General features: G+C 34.5%; 1 protein-coding gene across 6 annotated transcripts in view; it reads left to right on the top strand.

Annotated features, from left to right (window-relative positions):
• Positions 1 to 16,745, top strand: part of C5 (complement C5) — a 29,573-nt gene extending 12,828 nt beyond the window's left edge. For 2 of the 6 annotated variants that reach the window (XM_049833358.1, XM_049833360.1), the window contains 26 exons: positions 260 to 325; positions 903 to 1,103; positions 1,782 to 1,872; positions 2,308 to 2,384; positions 3,018 to 3,157; positions 3,837 to 4,058; positions 4,636 to 4,696; positions 5,299 to 5,388; positions 5,651 to 5,863; positions 6,013 to 6,088; positions 6,971 to 7,130; positions 7,608 to 7,703; positions 8,000 to 8,171; positions 9,048 to 9,253; positions 10,028 to 10,180; positions 10,549 to 10,611; positions 11,438 to 11,519; positions 12,170 to 12,221; positions 12,927 to 13,029; positions 13,748 to 13,822; positions 13,919 to 14,024; positions 14,225 to 14,311; positions 14,659 to 14,748; positions 15,294 to 15,377; positions 16,190 to 16,328; positions 16,605 to 16,745. In XM_049833358.1, the coding sequence (XP_049689315.1) occupies positions 260 to 325; positions 903 to 1,103; positions 1,782 to 1,872; positions 2,308 to 2,384; positions 3,018 to 3,157; positions 3,837 to 4,058; positions 4,636 to 4,696; positions 5,299 to 5,388; positions 5,651 to 5,863; positions 6,013 to 6,088; positions 6,971 to 7,130; positions 7,608 to 7,703; positions 8,000 to 8,171; positions 9,048 to 9,253; positions 10,028 to 10,180; positions 10,549 to 10,611; positions 11,438 to 11,519; positions 12,170 to 12,221; positions 12,927 to 13,029; positions 13,748 to 13,822; positions 13,919 to 14,024; positions 14,225 to 14,311; positions 14,659 to 14,748; positions 15,294 to 15,377; positions 16,190 to 16,328; positions 16,605 to 16,734 (3,035 nt within the window). In that variant the 3' untranslated portion in view covers positions 16,735 to 16,745. The other 4 variants (XM_049833359.1, XM_049833361.1, XM_049833362.1 and 1 more) reach the window with 4 other exon arrangements.
• The last annotated feature ends 4,456 nt before the right edge of the window (positions 16,746 to 21,201 follow it).

Below are 21,201 nucleotides of genomic sequence, written 5' to 3'. Positions count from 1 at the left end.
GTGACTCTCAGTTATTGTGTTGGAACTTAATTAAATTAATAAAGAGTTCATATACTAATGATTTTTGAGGGAGGAAAACATTATGACCTGTGGATCAGTTACTGTAATTGAAATGACAATTATTTTTTGTAATTAAAATAGTAAACAGAAAAAGTCTCCCAAATTTGGAATGTGATTTTGTGGAATTATTTTTAAGTAGACTATGCTATTACAAAAAAGGTTATGTCTTCTGTACTAATTTAATTTATTTTTTTAACAGGTGAAACTTGCAATGAAGTTTTAAGAACCAAACGGTCAGATTTCAAGGAGAAGATACTCAAAGAAGGTGTTAAAAAAAAATCTTTCAAAGTATAGAATTATGAAAAAAAATCACATCCATTAGAAACCAAGGATCTGAGTGTTTGCTTACTACTTTTAACTATTGTTATTAACTTAATGTAGTGGAGACAGAGACATTTGACAAATATGGAAGATGACTTTAGAGAGGACCCCATTTATAAAGCCTCTTAGCCATATGCTGAATTTGAAGTTGACAAGATTTAAGTACACATTGAAAATACAGCATATGTTTAAGATCTTTACTTTTTCTGAAGAGTACTACCATATGGCAATCTTTCCCAGTGACCACCTGCCAGGGACCAAGCCTGTCAGAAGAACCTTTGACTATTACATCTTAAAATGTAATACAACTGCTCTTATCTAACTTACATTTTTAATTCAGAATAGTGACGATTAAGTGTGTCACTAGCTTTTGAAAAATTACAAGTTTCTGTTCATCCTCAAATCTGTACCTTCACTGAAATTCTGCAAATTTTAAAAATAAATTCAATATAACAAGTTACAATGCATTTGGAAATAAAAACTTCATCTCAAGGAAGGGAATTGTTTTACTATTATTTCAGCATCCAAATACGTACATCCAGAAATTCGAAAATGCTGCATGGCTGGAGTAAAAGCGTATCCCGTCAGTGAGACTTGCAGTGACCGAGCTCAGCGAATTCGGAGTAATGCAAAGTGCATTTCTGCATTCAGAGATTGCTGTGAATTTGCAAACAAACTGCGGGAGAAAGAGCCTAATAAGCTTCTAATATTGGCAAGAATGCGTAAGTACAAGAGCTTTATCTCTCGTATGGATATGTGGTGGAACACTTCCAGCAGAATATGGGAGAATATGGGTAAATATAAAGGTGATGGCTTTGTTAATCTATTAAAGCCTCTCTATTGTCCGTCAGGGTTATTCCAGAAAGAATTTTACCGGTCTCCAAAGTCCTTGGTTGTATACCCCTAAAGAGGGATAGAAGAGCAGTTCTTTATTCTGTTAAGAGCTATATTCTACTCACCCATATTTAGAACAAGCAGAACTGCAGTAAGAGAGCATCATTGCCTGTGAAGGCAACGCTAAACCTGAATGCTGAACTTTAATCCTTTGCCTGGGCCTGAAATAGCCGATGGGTAACATCTCGGGAAAGATCAGTGAGAGTGAAATTTCTTGTCTTCCATTCTCTCCCTATAGTTCTTTGTTAACAAGTTAATCTATCTGGATCTCGGACAGGTATTCACATGTGTAAAGAGATGAGGTGGGATTAACACAGACTTTTGATTGTGGGTATTCAGATACCTTTTTTTTTTTTTTTCTTGTATCAGGACTAACCTGAGGCAAGTAAGCAGAATACAGTATCACAAAAGAAAAAGATAATGATTTTGAAGTCTTTGGTGGAAGGCTGTTGGCAGGTGGTTTGGTTGAGGTTTTTTTACTTGCTTTTTTTTTTTTTTTTTTCCAGATTTTGAGGCCATCTTGGAACTGGATGAGGCAGAAGTTCGCAGCTACTTCCCTGAAAGCTGGTTATGGGAAGTTCATCAAGTTTCTCCAAGGTACTACTTTTCTCAAATTAGTTACCAACATTTGACTTGGTCATCAGTTTTGTAGAAGGTAAATGCTAAAATTGAGGTAAGCTGGGTAGCCTTAGCTGTACCTGAGATGTGTGCTAAAATGCAGTCTTATACAAACAATTCTTGCTGTGTTTCCCTCCATGCAGGATATGCTGTCTGGTGCCCAGATTGAGTCACTTTTCCTTTCACTTTCAACCTGCTAAACACCAGCTTCTGTGAAGTTGGCTAAAACCAAGTTTATTCAAACAAAAATCCAGAAGTCCTGTTTTCTAAATATGCTCTCGTATCTTGTCTTACCTAAGTCTCTCTTAGATACAGGAGTTGCTCTGGGCATGTACTGTCTTTGTGTTGATTAGCTGTTGGTATTAACAGATGGCTATTGATAATGTATAAATGTACTAACACTCCTAAACACAGGTCAAAGACTCTGTCTGTCACCTTGCCTGATTCGCTGACTACCTGGGAAGTACAAGGTGTTGGCATTTCTGATAAAGGTAGGTACTGCAACCTAGTTAGATTGTTAGATAGAATTAGGGAGCTTTTCTGTTCAAACTGTGCAGAACCTCTCATTGCAGTTGACACATACGTTCTAAAATGTTCATTTTCTGGTTGATAGACAGGAAAAGAGCATCAAAATATGTATTTTAGGGAAAGCAAGTTACTTCATTTCTTGTTATGAATGTAAGTGGCTGGGAAGACAAAGCCTATCTTGTGTTTGACAGTGGCCCATAATAAGTGACTAAGAAGAATGTAGGAAGAACAGTGAGTGACTCTTCCCTGGCACAACTTTACAGTGTCCTGCTCTCAATAGCTCAGGGACTTGAGGAGAGGAAGAAACAAATTTTCTGATATATATGGTAGTCCAAACAGGAAGTTTGTTTCTCACTTTGGGAAGAAGGAGAAGCCCAAAGGACTGGTATGTCAGCAAGTATGTGTGAAGAGGGAGACAGCAACTTGCAACAGGAAGCAAGAGCCTGGTCACTTTTTAAAAGCTTGGACAATTTCAAAGTACATATTGAAAAATGATAAGTCATCAGTAAAGGTGGCAAGGATGTGAAGACTTTTTTAGGCTTGTTTATCAGAAGGATGGATAGAATAGTCTGTTTTTATGTTTTTAATTTTCTTAGGTATATGTGTTGCTGCACCATTGGAAGTCCAAGTTGTAAAAGATATCTTCCTGAGCGTTTATGTTCCTTATTCTGTGGTGCGAGGAGAACAAATTGAGTTAAAAGGATCAGTTTATAACTATAGAGACGCTGCAATTAAGGTAACTTGTAGTCTTAATGAGTTCTACAGAGAGATTAACTTAATAAACTAAAAAAACATTTCCCCTGCAAGTATCCAGTATAAACAGATCCTTGGATCACATTTCTCCAGTCCTTCAGCTAGTGTTATGTGTGCTCTACATAACTATGTAACAATGAAATCCAATCATTAATTGCTTCATTTCCAGCCATTCCACTGATTACAATGTTGTCATGCTATTGCCTAGCAACTTGATAAAAAATGAAAGTTAAAATAAAATTTTTCTATTCCAATTGATTGCACACTGTCAAAAAGCGATGGGATTTTTTGAATGACCTGCTCCAGAGCTCACAGATTACATTGTCTAGGGATTTAATATAAAAGAACTATTTTTTAGGAAATTCATGAAACAGAAGTGCAAAATTATTACTGAAAAAATTTGAATAAAGTATACAAAGCTGTGTGTATGAAGCAGGTATGTATATGAAGGCTAGTATAGTGGTTCCCTGGTGTTGCTAATGAACATTGTTGGTGTGTCTCTAGTGCAAGTAATAGTAATTTCAAACTTACTTGCTCATTGTAAACAGAAAAGTAGTATTACAGTAATAGAATTCTCATTATAGTATTTCAGTGGCTTTAATATTTCTCTAGTGTTGTACCTGTCATGGATGTGAGACATTTAAAGTCTTTCAACGTTTCAGTTCTGTGTTAAAATAGCAGCTGGAAATGGAATCTGTTCTTTTGGAGATTCTGGAACTACTGGATCAAGGATACCCAATTGTAATTTTAAGAATCTAGATGGTGCTTCTTCGTCACCGGTTACATTCAGAATACTTCCTTTGGAATTAGGTCTTCACACTATCAACTTTACATTGCTGACAGCCAGGAACAGTGAAACTGTAATTAAAACTTTACGTGTAATGGTAAGAAAAAAAAGGAAAATGTAGTGGGTTTGAATTTCATATTGATTCCGTCATAAGAAATAAAAATATATTAAATATATAAATATTGCTATATTTTAATATTATCATAATCCAAAATATCACAATGTCATTGAATTCACTGAGGTGTATGCAGTGGAAAAATGCATGACTGAGTATTTGAGTATGCACATTTTTAAATCTTGATTATAAGAATTGTCAGAAAGATTACATATATAAATAGATTATAACTTAGTAGACAAGGAGAATACTGTATTTGAAGTTATTTGGTTTGGATTTTCAACTGTTTAAGCATGCTTCACTGAAAGATACTTTTTTGTAATTTTACACTTTCCTAAGCCTTTATTTAAATCTTTTGTTAAATTTTCTCAAGAATTTTAGGAGATAGAACACTAGCTTAAATGTATGTAGAATAGATGTAGAACAGTTAAGTAAACTCAACTACACAGAAGAATGTAGAAGGCAAAAATACTATGGTTTTAAACTGTTGTTTCAGCTAATATATTTGATTAAGCAAAAGTGTTTTCATTTTCTGCTTCTTTCCTCTTAATGATTTCAGCCAGAAGGCATTAAGAAAGAACTTCATGCAGGTTTCACTTTGGATCCACAGGGTGTTTATGGTAAGAGAATTGATCATACCTGTTTTTACTTTGTTTATTTTTTCATATTCTTGATTCATGATGATCAAGTTTTCTGTAATTTGAAAAAATTGGCATTTCTCCTTCCTGAAATACTCTTCATATGTCCCTTCCAAGGATTTCTTGTCCTTTCATTGACTAACAAATCCATCTCAAAATAGCTAGTATTTAAAAAAAACCAACTTGGATTCATTTCTTAAAGGAACCTTTATATGTATCTTTTACTATGATACAATTCTAAGCTTTTCTCAGTGTGCTTGAAAACCAGTTGCTTTATCAGTGAAAATAGAATATGTTCTCATTTAACCAGAGATGAATCTGAAACCACAAAGTTTAGGTCCAGATCAGATTTTTTTTCTTAACGAAAAAGGCAAAGAAAGATTGAAGTGTTTGCATCTGTTCTTTTTCAAAGGTTGATATTGTTTGCATGTGCATTAGGGCATATTTCTAGTTTTCAAGTTATCATTGGTATTTTTGTTCCTGACTTCTCAGATAGCTGTAACCTTTAAATCTTGCTATTACATCTGAATCGTCAATTGATTTAGATTGTGCCATATGATATATATGTACATTTTCAATTATAGGTTCACTCAAGAGACGACAGGAATTTCGATACAAAGTCCCACTAAATCTGGTCCCTAAAACAAAAATTGATAGAAGTGTCAGTGTAAAAGGTAAATTGAATTGAAACTTTTAGTCTACTGCATATGTACTTTCTGTACATATGTTCTTTTTCTCCTATTTCACATTCCTTTGTTTAAATTTATCTGAATTTACTCCTAGGTTTTCCTTTTGATACAACATTTTGCAAATCACCTTTTTGTGTAGAATTTTAAATACTTGATATAGAATGACATAAGTATCAGTCAGATTCTGCCCTTGGATTCACTTTCATGATCTCTTATTAAAAAAAAAATTGGTTTTTATTTTCCACAGGGAATCTTATGGGTGAAGCGATTGCCACAATCCTCAGTCCTACTGGTCTTGGTATTCTTACTAATCTTCCAAAGGGCAGTGCAGAGGCAGAGTTTATGAGTATTGCCCCAGTATTTTATGTGTTTCACTACTTGGAAGAGTCAAACAACTGGCATTTACTGGGTCCTGAAACCTTAACTTCAAGAACTCAAATGAGGAGGAAGATGAAAGAAGGTAGAAAAATATAGCTGCTTCTCTTGCTTCAGAGTTGTAGAGGTGCATAAACTTTGCTGAATGAGAAAGATAATATATCTGAGTGAGCAAATACAATTTTAATATTAATCTCTTTTCATAACTTATTTTCTGCCTAATATATCCCATAGGAATTGTAAGCATCTTGTCATTCAGAAATTCTGACTTCTCATATAGCATGTGGAAGAATGGGCAAGCTAGCACATGGTGAGTTAAAAAGGTCTTTTGATTAAAATGGGTGGAAAAGGCTTGTTTCACCCCTTTGCTTTCATATTATAACTAATTTTTAAAGAGTCATACTTTCTAGTAAGCATGAGAGGTGAGCTTGGTGGTCAATTTAAATGGGGCTTACAACTTTGAACAGTATCTGATTCCTTGCTTTCACTTGCTAAATCTTTTGTTTATGTCCAATAGTTCACACCATTACAACCAAGTTGGGCCAATGGTTAGGAGCTGACATACCTGAGATAATTTGTAGGATTTTCACTCAGTTCTGAAACCTCTTCTTTGGGCTTGGGATTTTGCAAAAGAACTGTGTAGACCTTGGTTTCCTGCAGAAGTTATAAGCTCAGGCAAAGTCTGCACCCCAAGTTTGAAGAACGAAAGCTAAGTACAGGGATGTGAGCAAGGGCAAAATAGACATACCTCTTGTAAACACAAGTATGATATTTAAAGGCTATCAAACAGGAGAGGTAGTACTGTTCATGGAAAACAGAATCTGCCTTTGAAAATTAGGCAAAATACATAGTCACTGTCTTGCTTTTCGGAATGGCAAATGCAGCTGGCTTAAGGAAGGAATAAGATGCTTCAAAGACATCTTCCTTAAGTTCTCTGCATATGAAAAAGTAATCTTTTAGGGATGTAATGAGTTCATATCCTTAAACATAAAAATTGATCCTAGTTTAAAATTACTTGAGTAATTATTGCCCATTTATTAAGTTAAATTTAAAATTCATCTGCAATATTTCTTTGAACTGTGGGAGTGTGTAGTATACCTAAATCATAAATAGTGCAAATTCGTGTCTAACCTCTAGCAATGTGGTAGTAGCTCCTAATCAAAACAAATACAATGTTTGATTTCCTTGGCAGGTTGACAGCTTTTGCTTTAAGGATTTTTGGACAAGTTCATCAATATATAAATCTTGATCACATTTCTGTTTGTAATTCACTTCTGTGGTTGATTGATAGCTGTCAAATGCCAGATGGATCATTCAGTGAATTTTCAAATTACCAACCAGTGAAACTACAGGTATGAAAACCAAATGTTTTCTGTGCATATACAGTAAAAGCTGAAGTCACCAGGAGGTAATGTGTTCTAGGAATGCAAGATATTTTGGGCTGCACTTCACCAGAGAATACCTCTTCAAGAGAATTTTACTAGATTTGCCTTTTTCTAAATTCATTTAAAGAAGAGCACGATCTTGCAAACCTTTCTGTTTTCCCGCTAAAAGTAGCTGCTTGCCACTTCTTAATATTTAGAAAAAAATTATGTAGGTTGATTTTACAATATAATAGTCCTGGCTTGCCAGTAACTTTATATATTTTGGTCTCGTTTTTACAAATAAGCTATTATCTTCAAAAGAGTCAACATATTTTTCCAGTTAAACCAAATGGATATTTCATACAGGAATTTCTATTTGTTTTCTCACCTAAACTGTAGAAAGTTCTATTTATTCAAATTAACAGTTGTTTCTATTTAATTATATTTACATATTTGATTTTGTAGGGTACATTACCTAGAGAAGGTAAAGAAAAATCTTTGTATCTCACAGCATTTTCTGTTATTGGAATTGAGAAGTCAATTAAACTGTGTCCTACTCAGGTAAATAATATTTTTAGTTCTGCCAGCGGTCATGTTCTAGGATTCTAATTTCTTCCATTTTCTTTAACATTTGTTCAAAGAAATCAAGAAGCTTTTTTCAATTTCAAAGATTAAGATTTATTTGCTTTGTTAGTCCTTGTTTTCAAAATCAGTAAAAAAATAATAATGAAATTCTGGATCACTTTATTGTAAGATAAGTTGTAGAAGAAATTATATATACTTATATTGTCTTGATAGATGTGTTTCTTTAAAAATAAGTCTAATAGATGTAAGCTGTAGCCTGTTCATCTTTTCAGAAAATCCATGATGCTAAAAATAAAGCAGGAGATTATTTGATGAAAAATGTGTTGTCTGCTCAGAGCCCCTTTACCATGGCAATAACTGCGTATGCTTTAGCTCTTGTGGATTTGAACCATCAATCTGCACGATCAGCATTCTCTGCACTGAAGAAGGAAGCATCTGTCATAGGTATTGTTAAATTCCCTCAGAGTCTGTACTGTAGTCGGTTCTCAGGTAGGCTGTTCTCTTAGTATTTTTAAATTCTCTAATGTGATGACACTACTTGAAGAGTGAATTGCAGTGATGTTTGCTTTGGTGTAAGTGAATTTTTAGTCTTGTGTGGCCTAGTATTTCTGCTAGGATGAACGTTGCTTTCAGCTTTTCAACAGTGCAATTTCATTAGCAGTATGCAAGTCAGCTAGGCATCTGTCATTCCCCATTGTATCACGTTTGTTCTATCTATAGGCTTTCCTTTTATGCAGGTGTCCATAGTAGATTACTTTTGTCTGCCTTCTCATCCTTATGACATGTCCACACTCTTCCTTGGCTCAAGAATGGAACTTTTCGTAATACCTGCTGCTGCCCTGACTTTTGTTGTGTTCAGTCTCCTTCTTAATTTCTCACTGGTTGATGAGGGACTTGGTAGTCTCTTGTGAATGCTGTTCCTTTTTAGTCTGTTTAGTCACAGGCAAGGGACTCAGTCTGTTCTCTGCTGAGTAGTGATTTCTACTGGAGTAGAAAAGCTTTGTCCTGCCTAGTGAAAGTGGCTTTAAAGCAAAATAAGTTTAAAATCTGTATTTTACTTGTTTGGCCACTCTGTCACTGTTCAGGACCAGCAATATTCAGATATCTATCAGATGCTTTGGATCAGGTCTGTTTATCATCGGTTTCTAGTATAAATGTCAGACTTGCTAGCGTAAGAGAAGTATATCTTCGTCTCCTGTTAAATTCAGAGTGAGTTCCTCCTTTTCTTCTTGACCTGAGTAGGAAATACTTCACCTTGTGTAGTCTGGAGAGAGCTGTTGCTATGTTTCAGTCTGAAATCTTCCCTTTATACCTTTGTAGGTGACCCTCCTATTTATCGATTTTGGAAAGATACTTTCAAAACACTAGACCAACACACTCCCAACTCTGTTACTGCGCAAATGGTTGAAACCACAGCATATGCCTTGCTTACTACTTTGCTAAGAGGGGAGAAAGACTATGCTAATCCAATCATCAAATGGTTGTCTGAAGAACAAAGATATGGTGGAGGATTTTATTCAACTCAGGTGAGCTTTTAAATATTTCGTTCTCATTCCTCAAGTACCAAAATCTCAGGTGTCTTAAGAGAGCAATATCATTAGATGACCACATTGACAACTTCAGTGTCCTGTGTGTGGGATTAGTATCAAATGACTCTTGTCATGATATTCTTTGTCTCTGGGAGATACTTCTTTTCATGAAGTTTATTATAAATAGAAATTTGCAAGCTGATTCCACTGACTTCACATCTGCTGAAGGAAAAGAATCATAGGAGGAGAACTGTTTTCCCAAGTTTTTTATAAACCAGAATATTTCATTTCATGACATGATGTTTGTTCTTGTTTTCCACAAAATTGGAACACAATGTAAGAAGGTATGCGTTTTTTCATTGTAAAAACTATGTTAGTGTGCATGAATAGACTAAAAGTCAAGTGAAAAGTTGCCAGATTTCTAATATGCTACAAATAGTCATACATCTAGAATATTCCAATTCATGCAACCTCCCTTTTCTAAAATTATTAAAAATCTATGAAGAAGCTGATGTGTGCTGTGTTTGTTTATTGCTGTTTGCTTGCTTTTTTAGAAATTGCATGCATTTCTTTAAAATGCACAAATACATCTATAGTGTTAAATATGTTACCACCATGTTAAGTGTACTTGCTGAGACACTGCTAAGCTATTTAGCTAGTAATGGTTACCATTATTTGTAATTATGTTTAAGTGGCAGAAGATAAATTGCTTTGTAATACATTTTCACTTCTTTTTAATTTCTGGAATTAATTCTAATTGATTTTTGGCAGGACACAATTAATGCCCTTGAGGCCTTGACTGAATATTCCCTTCTTGTCAAACGGCTTTATTTGGACATGAATGTTAAGGTAGCATACAAAAACTATGGAGACCTTAATGTATTTAAACTGACAGAAGACAATTTCGTGGGAAGAACTCTGACAGTGAGTGAATAGTATCACCTTTGAAAAGTGAAAGCAGTATTCTTAGCAACTTGTTAAATAATTATTTGAACTTTGAAATTGCTACTAAAGTAGCTTTTTTCTCTTAATAAACGTAGTAATTTGGTATAGCAAATGTGTAAGGACTTTGCTTATCTGCTAAATTTCATGCATTTGAATATTCATTTAAACTTAAGATCTCTGCTTGTTCCTATGAAGGGGTTGGGTTTTTTTGTAGAATTTTGTAGCATCGGGCCTTAATACGTATTTAAAATGTAGAAAAGACAAGCAGGTTTTCTGACCTGAATTGTTGCTAATAGCACTATCTTTATTATTAACTTACAACTTTTTGTTTGACATCAATCCTTTAGGTACCTTTGAATGATGACATATATGTAAGCACTGGAAGCAGCACTGGCATAGCTACAGTAAATGTAAGCCTGCAACCAATTTTTTAAAATGGAATCTCTGGTTTGTTAATATCACCATTGAAAAAGAAACTGAAATCTCTCATAAACTCTCCATTTGTTGCTCTTACCTTTACACTGAAGTGATGGATGTCATTATGGCTGTATTTTAGATGAAGTACAAGCCATTATATGACTCTATGCCTAATGAGAGAGAAGTTGTGAAGTTTCTTCCTTTTCATCAGAGGTTTTCTGTTCCATAAATCTAAATAGATGATCAACTTAGTTTTAATGCTCATCAATTGTTATTGTCTCTTTGGCTTAGACAGCCAAATGGGGAAGACCCAAATTAGTGATCAATTTTGAGAAATTGCTCAATTCTCTGTTATTCTGGTGTTTACTCTTAGTTTGTTTAGCAATGTCATTGAAAAACTGTTTTCTTGTAATATTTAAAGGAATACATTTTGTGTGCCTAAATATTAAGCGATTGCCATGATATATTTTCTTCTAATCTTTCGTAGCCTCTTCTAGCATCAAACTTAGTAACATCTGAAATGTACATATTCTTGTGTAGTAATATTTATATTCATAAAATATCAGAAGTTGTTTGGATAATATTTTTAGTCTTGTAAATATAACCAGCAAGGGCAGTGTGGTTTTGCTCAAGAATTCCCCATTTCTTTGTGCTGATCATTTATTTACTCTACTTTGCATCCATCAAAACTAATCATGCTGTATGGAATTGTTTTTACTGGTAGTATATTCTTAATATTATGAGTTTTCACAGTTTTATGCCAGTTGTGAGGATTGGTTGCTGCTTCTGTTTTGTCTTAATTTATTTGTATGTGTGTAGGTGAGGACAGTATATAATGCAATCGGTACTTCTGAAGAGTCATGTAACTTTGAATTGAAGATTGTTCCAAAGAGAGATGATGGTAAAGGGTTAACATGGTTTTAAATTTTACTACTTATGTCAGTGCAAGGGAGGGAGGAAAAAAAACTTAATTTGTTTAACGAAGTGTTTCTTATTAAGAAAGAAACTGTAATAAATTCTGCCACCTTCTAGATGCAAATCTGGAAAAGAAATTGCTAGGAGCCTTTTTAGCCCTTCTTGAAACTATCACCTTTTTGTGAATAGAATTAATTTTTAATATATTTCTGGTAGGTGCATTTTTACTCATTTATGGAAGAGGTTTTGCAGTTGGGGGAGTGAGGAACACAAAATTCCAGCAGAAGAAAGAAATATGATGGGGGATGAGGGGGTTTAAAGTGAGTTCTACAAGGTACTGAGAGTTCTAGTCCAGTTACAACAGGGTTTATAACCACATTCTGAGCTTTTGTCATGAAGTAGTTGTAATTCATAAGTACACAATAAACTACATTTAGCATTAAAGCTGTCATTTTACCTGAATTATAAAAGTATAATGCTACTTGTTTGTGGCTAGACAATGAGTTCCTATAAAAATAGCCACCAAAACAATTTAAAGAATTATCTTTCAATTATGAAAATGCTTTATGAGAATTTTGGATTGCTGCTTCTGAAGAGTTATAAAATGACTTACTTGACTCTACTTGATGTGAAAAGGTTACAGAAAAGAAGAGGGTGAGCCACTTGGGCGCTTAGAGGCATGTGCAAAGTAAGTACAGCTGATGGAGTTTTTGTTTGGTTAGTTGCTTTTTTTTCTTTCCCCAGTGATTGAGCCAGTGTTCTGCATTTAAAGGTTTCATTTAACTAAATGCTGGTTCTAAATGTCCTGGATTTCCTAACATTCAACACTCCTCCTTGCAAAGGTGGAATCCCAGCTGACACATTAAGAAATTGGAGCAGTGCTAAGCAAATGCACTGTGGGTCTGCATATGCATTACAAAATTAATCTAAGAATGTTACAAAGGCTTTCTGGTCTTTTGTTTTTTCTCAGTTTTTGTTTTAATATTACATTAACTGACATTTCTATTTATTTTCGTGTATTTTTTAAGAGATTAAAATGTTTTTGTTTGTTAATAATTGCATCTGGTCTTCTGATCTTCTTTTCTGCCTGTTTCTTCACTTTTATGTATGTGTATAAACAGAATTAGAGCCAAAGGTCATGATCTCTTTGGGAGGGAGTTTTTCTTTAGTTTATATATGGCTTCTCCTGGAACATAAGTATTAAGAAAAGCTTCTTTATGCATGAGATTGGCATCATTATGAAATTATTCATCTGGACTATTTTGCTTCATTATAGGTTTACTGTGGACTAAATGTTGATAGAATTTTTCCTTAGGTTTTTCTGGGATCCCATTGGATAATTTCTTTTTAATTTCAGTGGTGTTTAACTAATGTTATTTTTAATCTATTCTAGGTACAGGCCTGGCGTGAGAGAGCCACAGTCAGGGTCTGCTCATGCCGTGATGGACATAGGTTTGGTTAGTGGATTGGAAGCAAACACAGAAGACTTATCTACTGTAAGTATTAGAGAATTTTTTTCTTTAACTGAAGTTTTTTTGACAGAACTATAATATTTACTGGTTTTCATCTTTTTCTGTTAGAGTAGTTGTGCAGATTTATATAATTATATACTCATTACTTCTAAACACTTCTGTTACTAATGAGAATAATCTACTTAAGTCTGTATTATGGATTTTTGATAGGGTCAGAAGCTAGACGTCTAGTTAAAGTTTGACATCTAGGCTCCCTCTTATTAGTAGAGAGACAAGATCTGATAGAAAGTGGTCGTCATCTGTGTTAGGGTAGTGTGGATCAACCTCTGGAGATGCTGTATGTGCTAACTGTAAAGGGAACACTGTTAGTACGCACACCTAACTATAAGTTGGCTAAGTTTGTGAACTGAATCTTAGCTGTAGTGCTTGTGTTCAGCTCTTATTGACAAGCATACCAGTTTTAGTTAAAGGCAATTAGAGTTACACTTACAGGATACTCTACATGGACTCGAGTATTCTTATAATTAGCTCTTTAATTCTTTATTATCTTCATATGATGAGTAAAAGGATAAATTCCTTAAAACAAAAAAAACCAAGAGTATGAGCACTATAAAGAGGCCCTAAAATAAGGGGTTTTTTACATCTCAGAATTATGTTAAAGCTACTGATTACAAAACCTTCAAGATCACCCAAAAATGTTTAATTTGTATAGAAGATTTTTCTCTGTTTTCCTCCCCTACAGCTTGCAAGTGGAGTTGATCAGCTGATAGCAGATTATGAGATAAAAGATGGGCATGTTATTCTGCAAATAGACTCTGTATGTTACTCTTTTCATAACTGTAAGCACTACTTTAACTCTTTGGAATAATCTTGTTTCCTTTAGAGCTCCTTAATTCATACGTCTTTCAAATAGGTGCCAGCTAATAATTTTCTCTGTGTTGAGTTCCGAATAAGTGAGCTTTTCCGGGTTGGAATGCTAAATCCTGCCACGTTCACTGTATATGAATATCATGCACCAGGTATGTGTTCCATGTCTTCAAATTCATGGCTGTCTCTTAACTCTTTATTCCTCCTTAAAGACTACACTTTTTCTTCTTCGACAGCTTTTTAATCCTTGTTATTTTAAGCTCAGGTAACTGTTGTCTCACAGAGTTTCAGTGCTGACTTCTTGGACTTTGATTTTCTATATGTACTTACTATTTCTTTTTGGATCTTCTAGATAAAAGGTGCACTATATTTTATAACCCCTACGGAAATGAAAAACTTGTGAGATTGTGTGAAGGAGATGAATGCAAATGCATGGAAGGTAAACTTCTTTTAAGATGTTTTCCCATTTCATTTGGTGGTAAAATGCAGTGTAGTGCTTTGGACAAACCCTCACTAAACACAAGGGAAAAAATCCTCATAAGAATACAGCTGTTGTCCTCTCCAAATTTTACATTAAAAAAAAAAATTAAAAATTTTGTGCAGTACAATCATGGATGAGGGTGTTATTTTGTATTTTAAATATTCATTGTTCCAGCATGCAATCATATAATTACGGTGTTTCTCAGTTACAGTAGATTATCCCAAACAGGTAGAGGTTTGTGATGTTTTATTTGAGGACATGTGACGATATTGTCTTAACACTGGCACTTTTCTTTCTCAATGTAGCTGAGTGTAGTAAAGTACAGGAGAGGCTAGATTGGTCAATAACTGCCGACACCAGGAGAGAAGCTGCATGCCAGAATGATATTGCATATGGTAATATTTGAATTGTCATTACCTATTTCACAAGCTCTGACTGAAATGTTTACTTGTTTACTACTGCTGCAAAACATTTTGTTCCAGTTAGATCTTTAGTGATTAAATTCAGTAGGCTTGACAGTGGCATACAGTATATGAAGGTGACATATTGGAGCAGAGAAGACTAACTGCTGTCCATACCTTCTGCTGGAATAAAAGTCACGTAACCAGTTAGTGCACCAGTGAGCCTGATCTGATGAGTTCTGCTAACAAGCACAGTGTTTCTCTTGCTTGGTACTGATCTAACATGATCATATGACTTTGGGGTCAGAGGAAGTTGTGAGGTATCAGATGAGAGCATGGGTAGAGCTTTCATCAGATGAGAGCATGGGTAGAACTTTTTTATGTTTCTTAGCCCTACAGTGTATCGCTATAGCCATCATTTTCCCAGAAATTAGTATTGTAAAGGGACGTTATATTCTTCATATGAGCATCTGTAAGACATTTAGTATGTATTGCAGGAACAAAGAATAACAAAAAGTTTGGTTTGTGTTGTTCTGCAGTTTATAAAGTGAACATTTTATCTCGCAGTGAAGAAGGTTATTTTGTAAAGTATTCTGCAACTCTTCTGGACCTGTATAAAAGAGGTGAGTGTCCTGTTCTTAATCCATTTAGTGATTTATTTAGAGTAAAAAGCTGTCTGGTTGAGACCACTGAAGCAGCTGGCAAAAATCAGCAGTCAAACCTAGTCATTTCATGAGAGTTAGAAAACCATAGTCTCAAATAGAGCCTTTGAGAATGCTTTTGTGCCCTGAGAAGAGCAGTCTTTGTTTGATGTTTTGAAACAGCTTTTCTGTATTATAGGTGTTGTTAATAAACCTAAACTGCAATAAGTTAAATGTCTTTTATGTGACAAAACAAGGTGAACATATTCCATAATCACTTAATAGAATTGTGAGCTGTTTAAATGTCTCATTCATTCCATGCCCTCCCTTACTGTATATACAATGATTGAGGTGGGGTAGTATGCAAGGATAGGCTATGCCTTAACTTTTCTCAGATTCTGCAGGTTGGGCATGTTTCCACTTGTGGGAGAAAGGACTTTAGAATGTTCATGGCCACTCACTGTCTTATCTTTGGGAGAGGCAGGTGCTCATAGGTCCTGCAGAACTGAAGCTGATAATCACTCATTTTTCCTGAGTTTAAGCACCCAATATGCCCTTATAATTACTATAATAGAAAATTATTTAATGTTCACGAGGCTTATTTACCATTCAGATTTAATTTAAAAAATCTTTTACAAGAAATATGTTTTATATCATCAAATTTTCCTGTTACAACTAGTGGCAAATAGATCCCTTGGCTGTGTTGTTCTGTAGAACATTTTGGTATTTTCTAATATATGAATTACTGGAAATTCTCTTTGTGAAATTTTCCAATTCTTGACATTCTACTTCAGGGCAGGCTTTTGCTCAAAGAAATAATGAAATAACCTTTGTTAAAAAGAAGACCTGTACAGATGTTGAACTGAGCCCAGGAGAGCAGTATTTGATCATGGGAAAAGAAGCCTTAAAGATAAACGTTGGTTACCATTTCAAGTAAGTAATTTACCATCAGAATACGCAGAGATATAATCTTAAAGTGTGCTGTGAAGTGGCAAGTGTTTGTATGTAATAATTCTTACGTAATACATAATCGATTTAATTTTTTAAGTATTAGTTCGACCAATAGTTACACAATTTGTTCTCAGATGCGTACATTTAAAACAGGATTATGAAGACAAAGCAAGCAATTTCATACTGCAATTTTTTTTTGTTTGACATTTTCCTCCCCAGATCTTAGCAGCAAATGATCGTTTTCTGTTGTCTTCTTAGATTCCAGTACCCTTTGGACTCCAGCACTTGGATTGAGTGGTGGCCTTCAAATGCAGCATGTACATTTTGTCAGGAGTTTTTAAATATAATGGAAGACTTTGCTGAAGATCTCATCATCAGTGGCTGTTGATTTACTTGGAGAATTTTTAAATTAAAAATATAGATCAAATCTCATATAAAAAAAAAAAAAATCCTCACTTTTTTTAGTAATTCTTTCCTGAACTTAACATTCATTAATAGTTCATCTTGAAAAATGGCGTTTGCTTGTATGTCATAGCCACGTTCTTGTAACACAGTCATCTTGAAAGTATGATTTTTAAGTTTGGAGGGGAGAATAATGCAGAATACTGCAAAGACGTTTGAAGTCAGATGAAATGGATCGACTGTAAAAACAAACACAGAAAGTACTGTCTTGTGCCAGAATAACACTTTAGAAGCATTAAAATCTGATGTCTTATTAAAATATAACCCTTCCTTCATTTAAAAAATAAAAATAAAATTGTTTATCAAATAATTTTGTTACAGCTTTAATTTCCAAGCAAATTCAAAAAAATAAATAAAAATCTATCTAACCTAGCACAATAGCATCCAAGTATTAAGGACAAAAACCTTACTGCAGTCCCAGTTCCTTTATAGTGACTATTTTAAATGTTCAGTTTCCAACTTCATTAAAGTACTGTAGTGTAAGAATGATAGAAGACAACTCCTAAAGTTATTTTAGATTATGCCAAGAGCCATACTGAAGCCAGGTACTCCTGATCCTATTGTGCTGCTTTAGTTCCTTTAGACTTGCAGATGACGAAATCTTGTGCTTTTTACCCAAGCTAGTATCCAGGCATTTATTTTAACATGTTGAGGGGAATTTTTCATTCAGCACGTGGTTGGAGTAATAGATTTTTAAATTAAACGGTCCTGAAGATTTACTAAGTTTTAATAAATTAGTTTCTACCAGTCCCTGTCTGAAATGCAAAAATTTACTTTAACAGTGTACTGAAACACTGCAATGTGTGTCAAACAAACAACACCCAGCCTCTGCAATGGAAATGAAACATACTGGAAACTTCCAGTTCATATTCTATAGGTTGAAACTGTTACAGGTAACTTAACTCTTTACTTTTTATAAATAAATAAACTGAATTTATGATGTTAAAAAACAGTCATGAAGACCGTAACTGTACCTGGTGACATTTCAATTAGGAAGTGGTGCTTGTATGTGTTGAAGATACTCTCATTTGCAAAGCATTTTGGCATGGAAAGTTCTCCAGCTAAATAAAACATTCAGTAAGAAGCTTTTAAAAATCTTATTTGTGTATGAGAGAATTTTCATTACAAGTTTGTTGAACCTGCACAGGGAGTTATTATTTGTGAAGTGGCAGTAGTATATTCAGAAGATTAATAGTGTTTTCTAAGGATTTTTTTTGAGAAGAGCCAACAAAATGATTTGAACATGCCATGACAGTTTGAGACAAAAAGCGTTTTTCTGAAGGGCTGCATAGGTATGCTCCAAAAGCAAAGCTATTTTTCATAAAATCCTTGCTATTTTACAAATAATGAAGTCGCACAATAACTTTCCACTCATCTCAAACTTGGGAAGATCTTAAGGGGTGTGTTAGTTTACTTAGGAATTTTTTTGCAAAATCTGTTATGTATGTTAAAACGAGTTGGGCAGTCTGCTACCTTGTCTTCCTGCTTATGTTAGATAAAAGAGTGCTAACTGTTTTGCTTATATGTCATCTTCAAATCAGGCCTGTTATGATGAAAAAATTAACGTGCTCCTGCTTTACAAGAGGTATTTTTTAATTAATACCAATATTCAGGATATAATAACTATTTTTGTAATTTGCATGTTCACAAAGGTGGAACTGCCTGTGATGTATTTCTCTGCAAAACCATTATCAAGAAAATGTCATCTTTTCTTGATTTTTTTAGATTTCAACAGTAGAAATTATACCCTCTTGCAGCTGATTCGGTCTCTTAATAATATGAGAAAAATCCTCTTACACTAATGTAAATGTTGTTAGTCTAAGGTTAGAAGAAGGCACTGTTAAACCAAGTATTAAAAAGAAAATAGTCATGCTACTACAATGAAAAAACAAGCATGTGATACAGGGGAATCCCACTTCGAGAGAGATTAAACCTAGTGTTTCCCCTTGCTGATGGTGTGCTAAGAATTTCAATTGTTTAACCAGTTTGGTAAGTCCTCTTTCCAGACATTGTTAATTATTATTTGTTATATGAGATAGTTCAGCCAATTTTAAATACTTTTGATGTTCTTGCATTTGGTGTTTCTTCTGATAGATAGTGTTGGTATGTCATCCATCCGTGTAGAGAAAATAGACTGTTTTAAAACTAGTAGTATGTTTCTCACTGCTTGTATTTTAGAAAGACCATGTTTTGGATATTAACCCTGCAGTCTTGGTAAAAAATGTTTGAACAATTGTGATAGTAAATAACAATAGCATAACTTAAATTATAATAATATTCAGAACTCGTGTGGAATTATATTTTGTTAGTGTTCTTAATGGAACAGACTTTATTGTTAAAGAAAGCCTAGCTATGTCCATGGCATCGTATCATGCATAAAAACTTTCTTTCCAGATAGATAATGCTTTTTACCCTTAATTTTTATAATGTGCTGCTTTATTTTTGAAAATTGTTTTGCCAGGTGAAATTACTCCCCTTTTTATTTAGGCATGAGTATTTATTACTGTATATGAAGGACTATACACAGCTCTTGAAACACTCCCAGTTTTCCATTGTGACAGAAACAGCAGAGGGAGCACAAGAACGTCATTTTCATATAGGTCCTATAAATATTAGTACTTTACACCCCTTCCTGTCCCCCCCAAAAAACACAACCTTTTAAAATACGTTTTTCAAAAGTTCAGCTACTGAAAATGCTGCCCTAATTTCCTAGTGGATGGGAAAAATAAGTATTTTCATGTGTAGTGCCATAATACTAGTTTCATGTCTGCTGGCAAAATTTTCTTCATAACCCAAATTATTTGTCAAAGAAATTCCCCTGCAAGGCAGTAACCACCCCACAATCTCTGAGATTCTTGGACAAATTTTAGATTTACCAGAGATGGTATCGTAGTCAGGGCTGTGTGATAAAAGTATGGGCAGAGGATGCAAAGTCTTTTCTGATCAGTGTAGGGTTCTGAGCATGAGAGAGGCTGCAAGCAGCGATACAACCAAAAGGTCAGGGTGCAGTACTCATTTTAAGACATCACATAATTACCCCATTTCTGCCAATGGAGAAATGTGATATTTGAGAACTCTGAATGGAAAATGTACTTAAGTGCTGCTTCCTGGCTTTTACAGAGATAGTGTAGTTTAAATGCAGCTTAAAATCATTGACATAAGGGAATTCAGCCTAATAAAGCCCTCCTTTTCTTGACTTAACCCAGGCATTTTCTGGCAAGTGCATCATGTACCTGGTAGCATGTAGTGAGTGACACTTAAGCTACAAGTTAAAATAAGCAACATGAAACAGAAGACATTTTCATTTTAGAATTTCCTGGAGTTTGTGATTTTAGTATAGACACTTGATATTTCAGCAGACTTGGTTACTTGGTTTAATTTTATACAGTCAGCTCACTTCAAAAGCTTCTTACCAATGTGTACATTGTGCTGACAATGACATTGTGAGTTTCTCAAAATTCTTAGTCTTGCAGTAAAAGACATTGATCTAGAAGCACAAGTATGGATGCTTAATGTAATTCCTTGGCGTGAAGAAATCTTGCAATGCTAAGAAGTATTGGCAGCAAAATATGTGCAGTAGCAGCCCAGAGAAACAACATGTAAACTAATAAAACCTGTATGAAATCGATATGAGGCACAGAAATTAGGGAAATGAAAAACAAGAAAACAAAATCTAGAACCACAGAAGGGCAACCTTTTTCTAAATTCATGAGAGTTAACCATAGTAGGCTTTGGTTTGCAATGCTGTCTTTTCACTCTTAAACTCTTTCAGCCTGTCTCTTCTGTCTTGAAATCTCTACTCCTGTCAACCTGTAGCACTGGAGGAGGATTTACTGAAACGAGATTTCTGATGCAGCTTCCCCTGAGGCTCTGTTTTTAGGGCAATGTATAGAATGATGCCTATTAGAGAATACCAGTTACTACTTTTTTTTTCTCTTTCCTCTTAATTTGGTTCATGTCTTCACAATTCAAATTTATATGGTTTGGGAATGAACCAGTTGTTATTTTTCCAGCCTTCTCATTGGTTTGGTTAGGTAAATTCTTACTGCAGTCCTTAAATTTTTTATCTGCATTTAAGTATGCTATTAGTGCATGTTGATTAACTGGCAGTTTATTTTAGTGTATGCCCAGTGCTAAATCTTTTTCTTCTTCTCTTCCCCCACCCCCCGGATTATCTTAACCTCTACAGTTTAACTACACGTATAACAGCAGAAAGCAGCAATGGCTTTAGACTAAGGTTTTTGGCTTCTCTTCATAAGAGAATATACTACAGCACCTAGGTGTTTGGAAGATCTGGTGTTAAGCATCAGTGCATAAGCTATGAATAGTTCACATGCTTCTGAAGAACCTATGGAAAAGTACACGAGTAATGCTTCCTCTATATATGTTTGTC

The sequence above is a fragment of the Accipiter gentilis genome, chromosome 29 (assembly GCF_929443795.1).
Source record: "Accipiter gentilis chromosome 29, bAccGen1.1, whole genome shotgun sequence".
NCBI classification, from domain to species: domain Eukaryota; kingdom Metazoa; phylum Chordata; class Aves; order Accipitriformes; family Accipitridae; genus Astur; species Astur gentilis.
The sequence above is the reverse complement of the archived record's forward strand: the minus strand, read 5'-3'. Positions and strand labels throughout refer to the sequence as shown.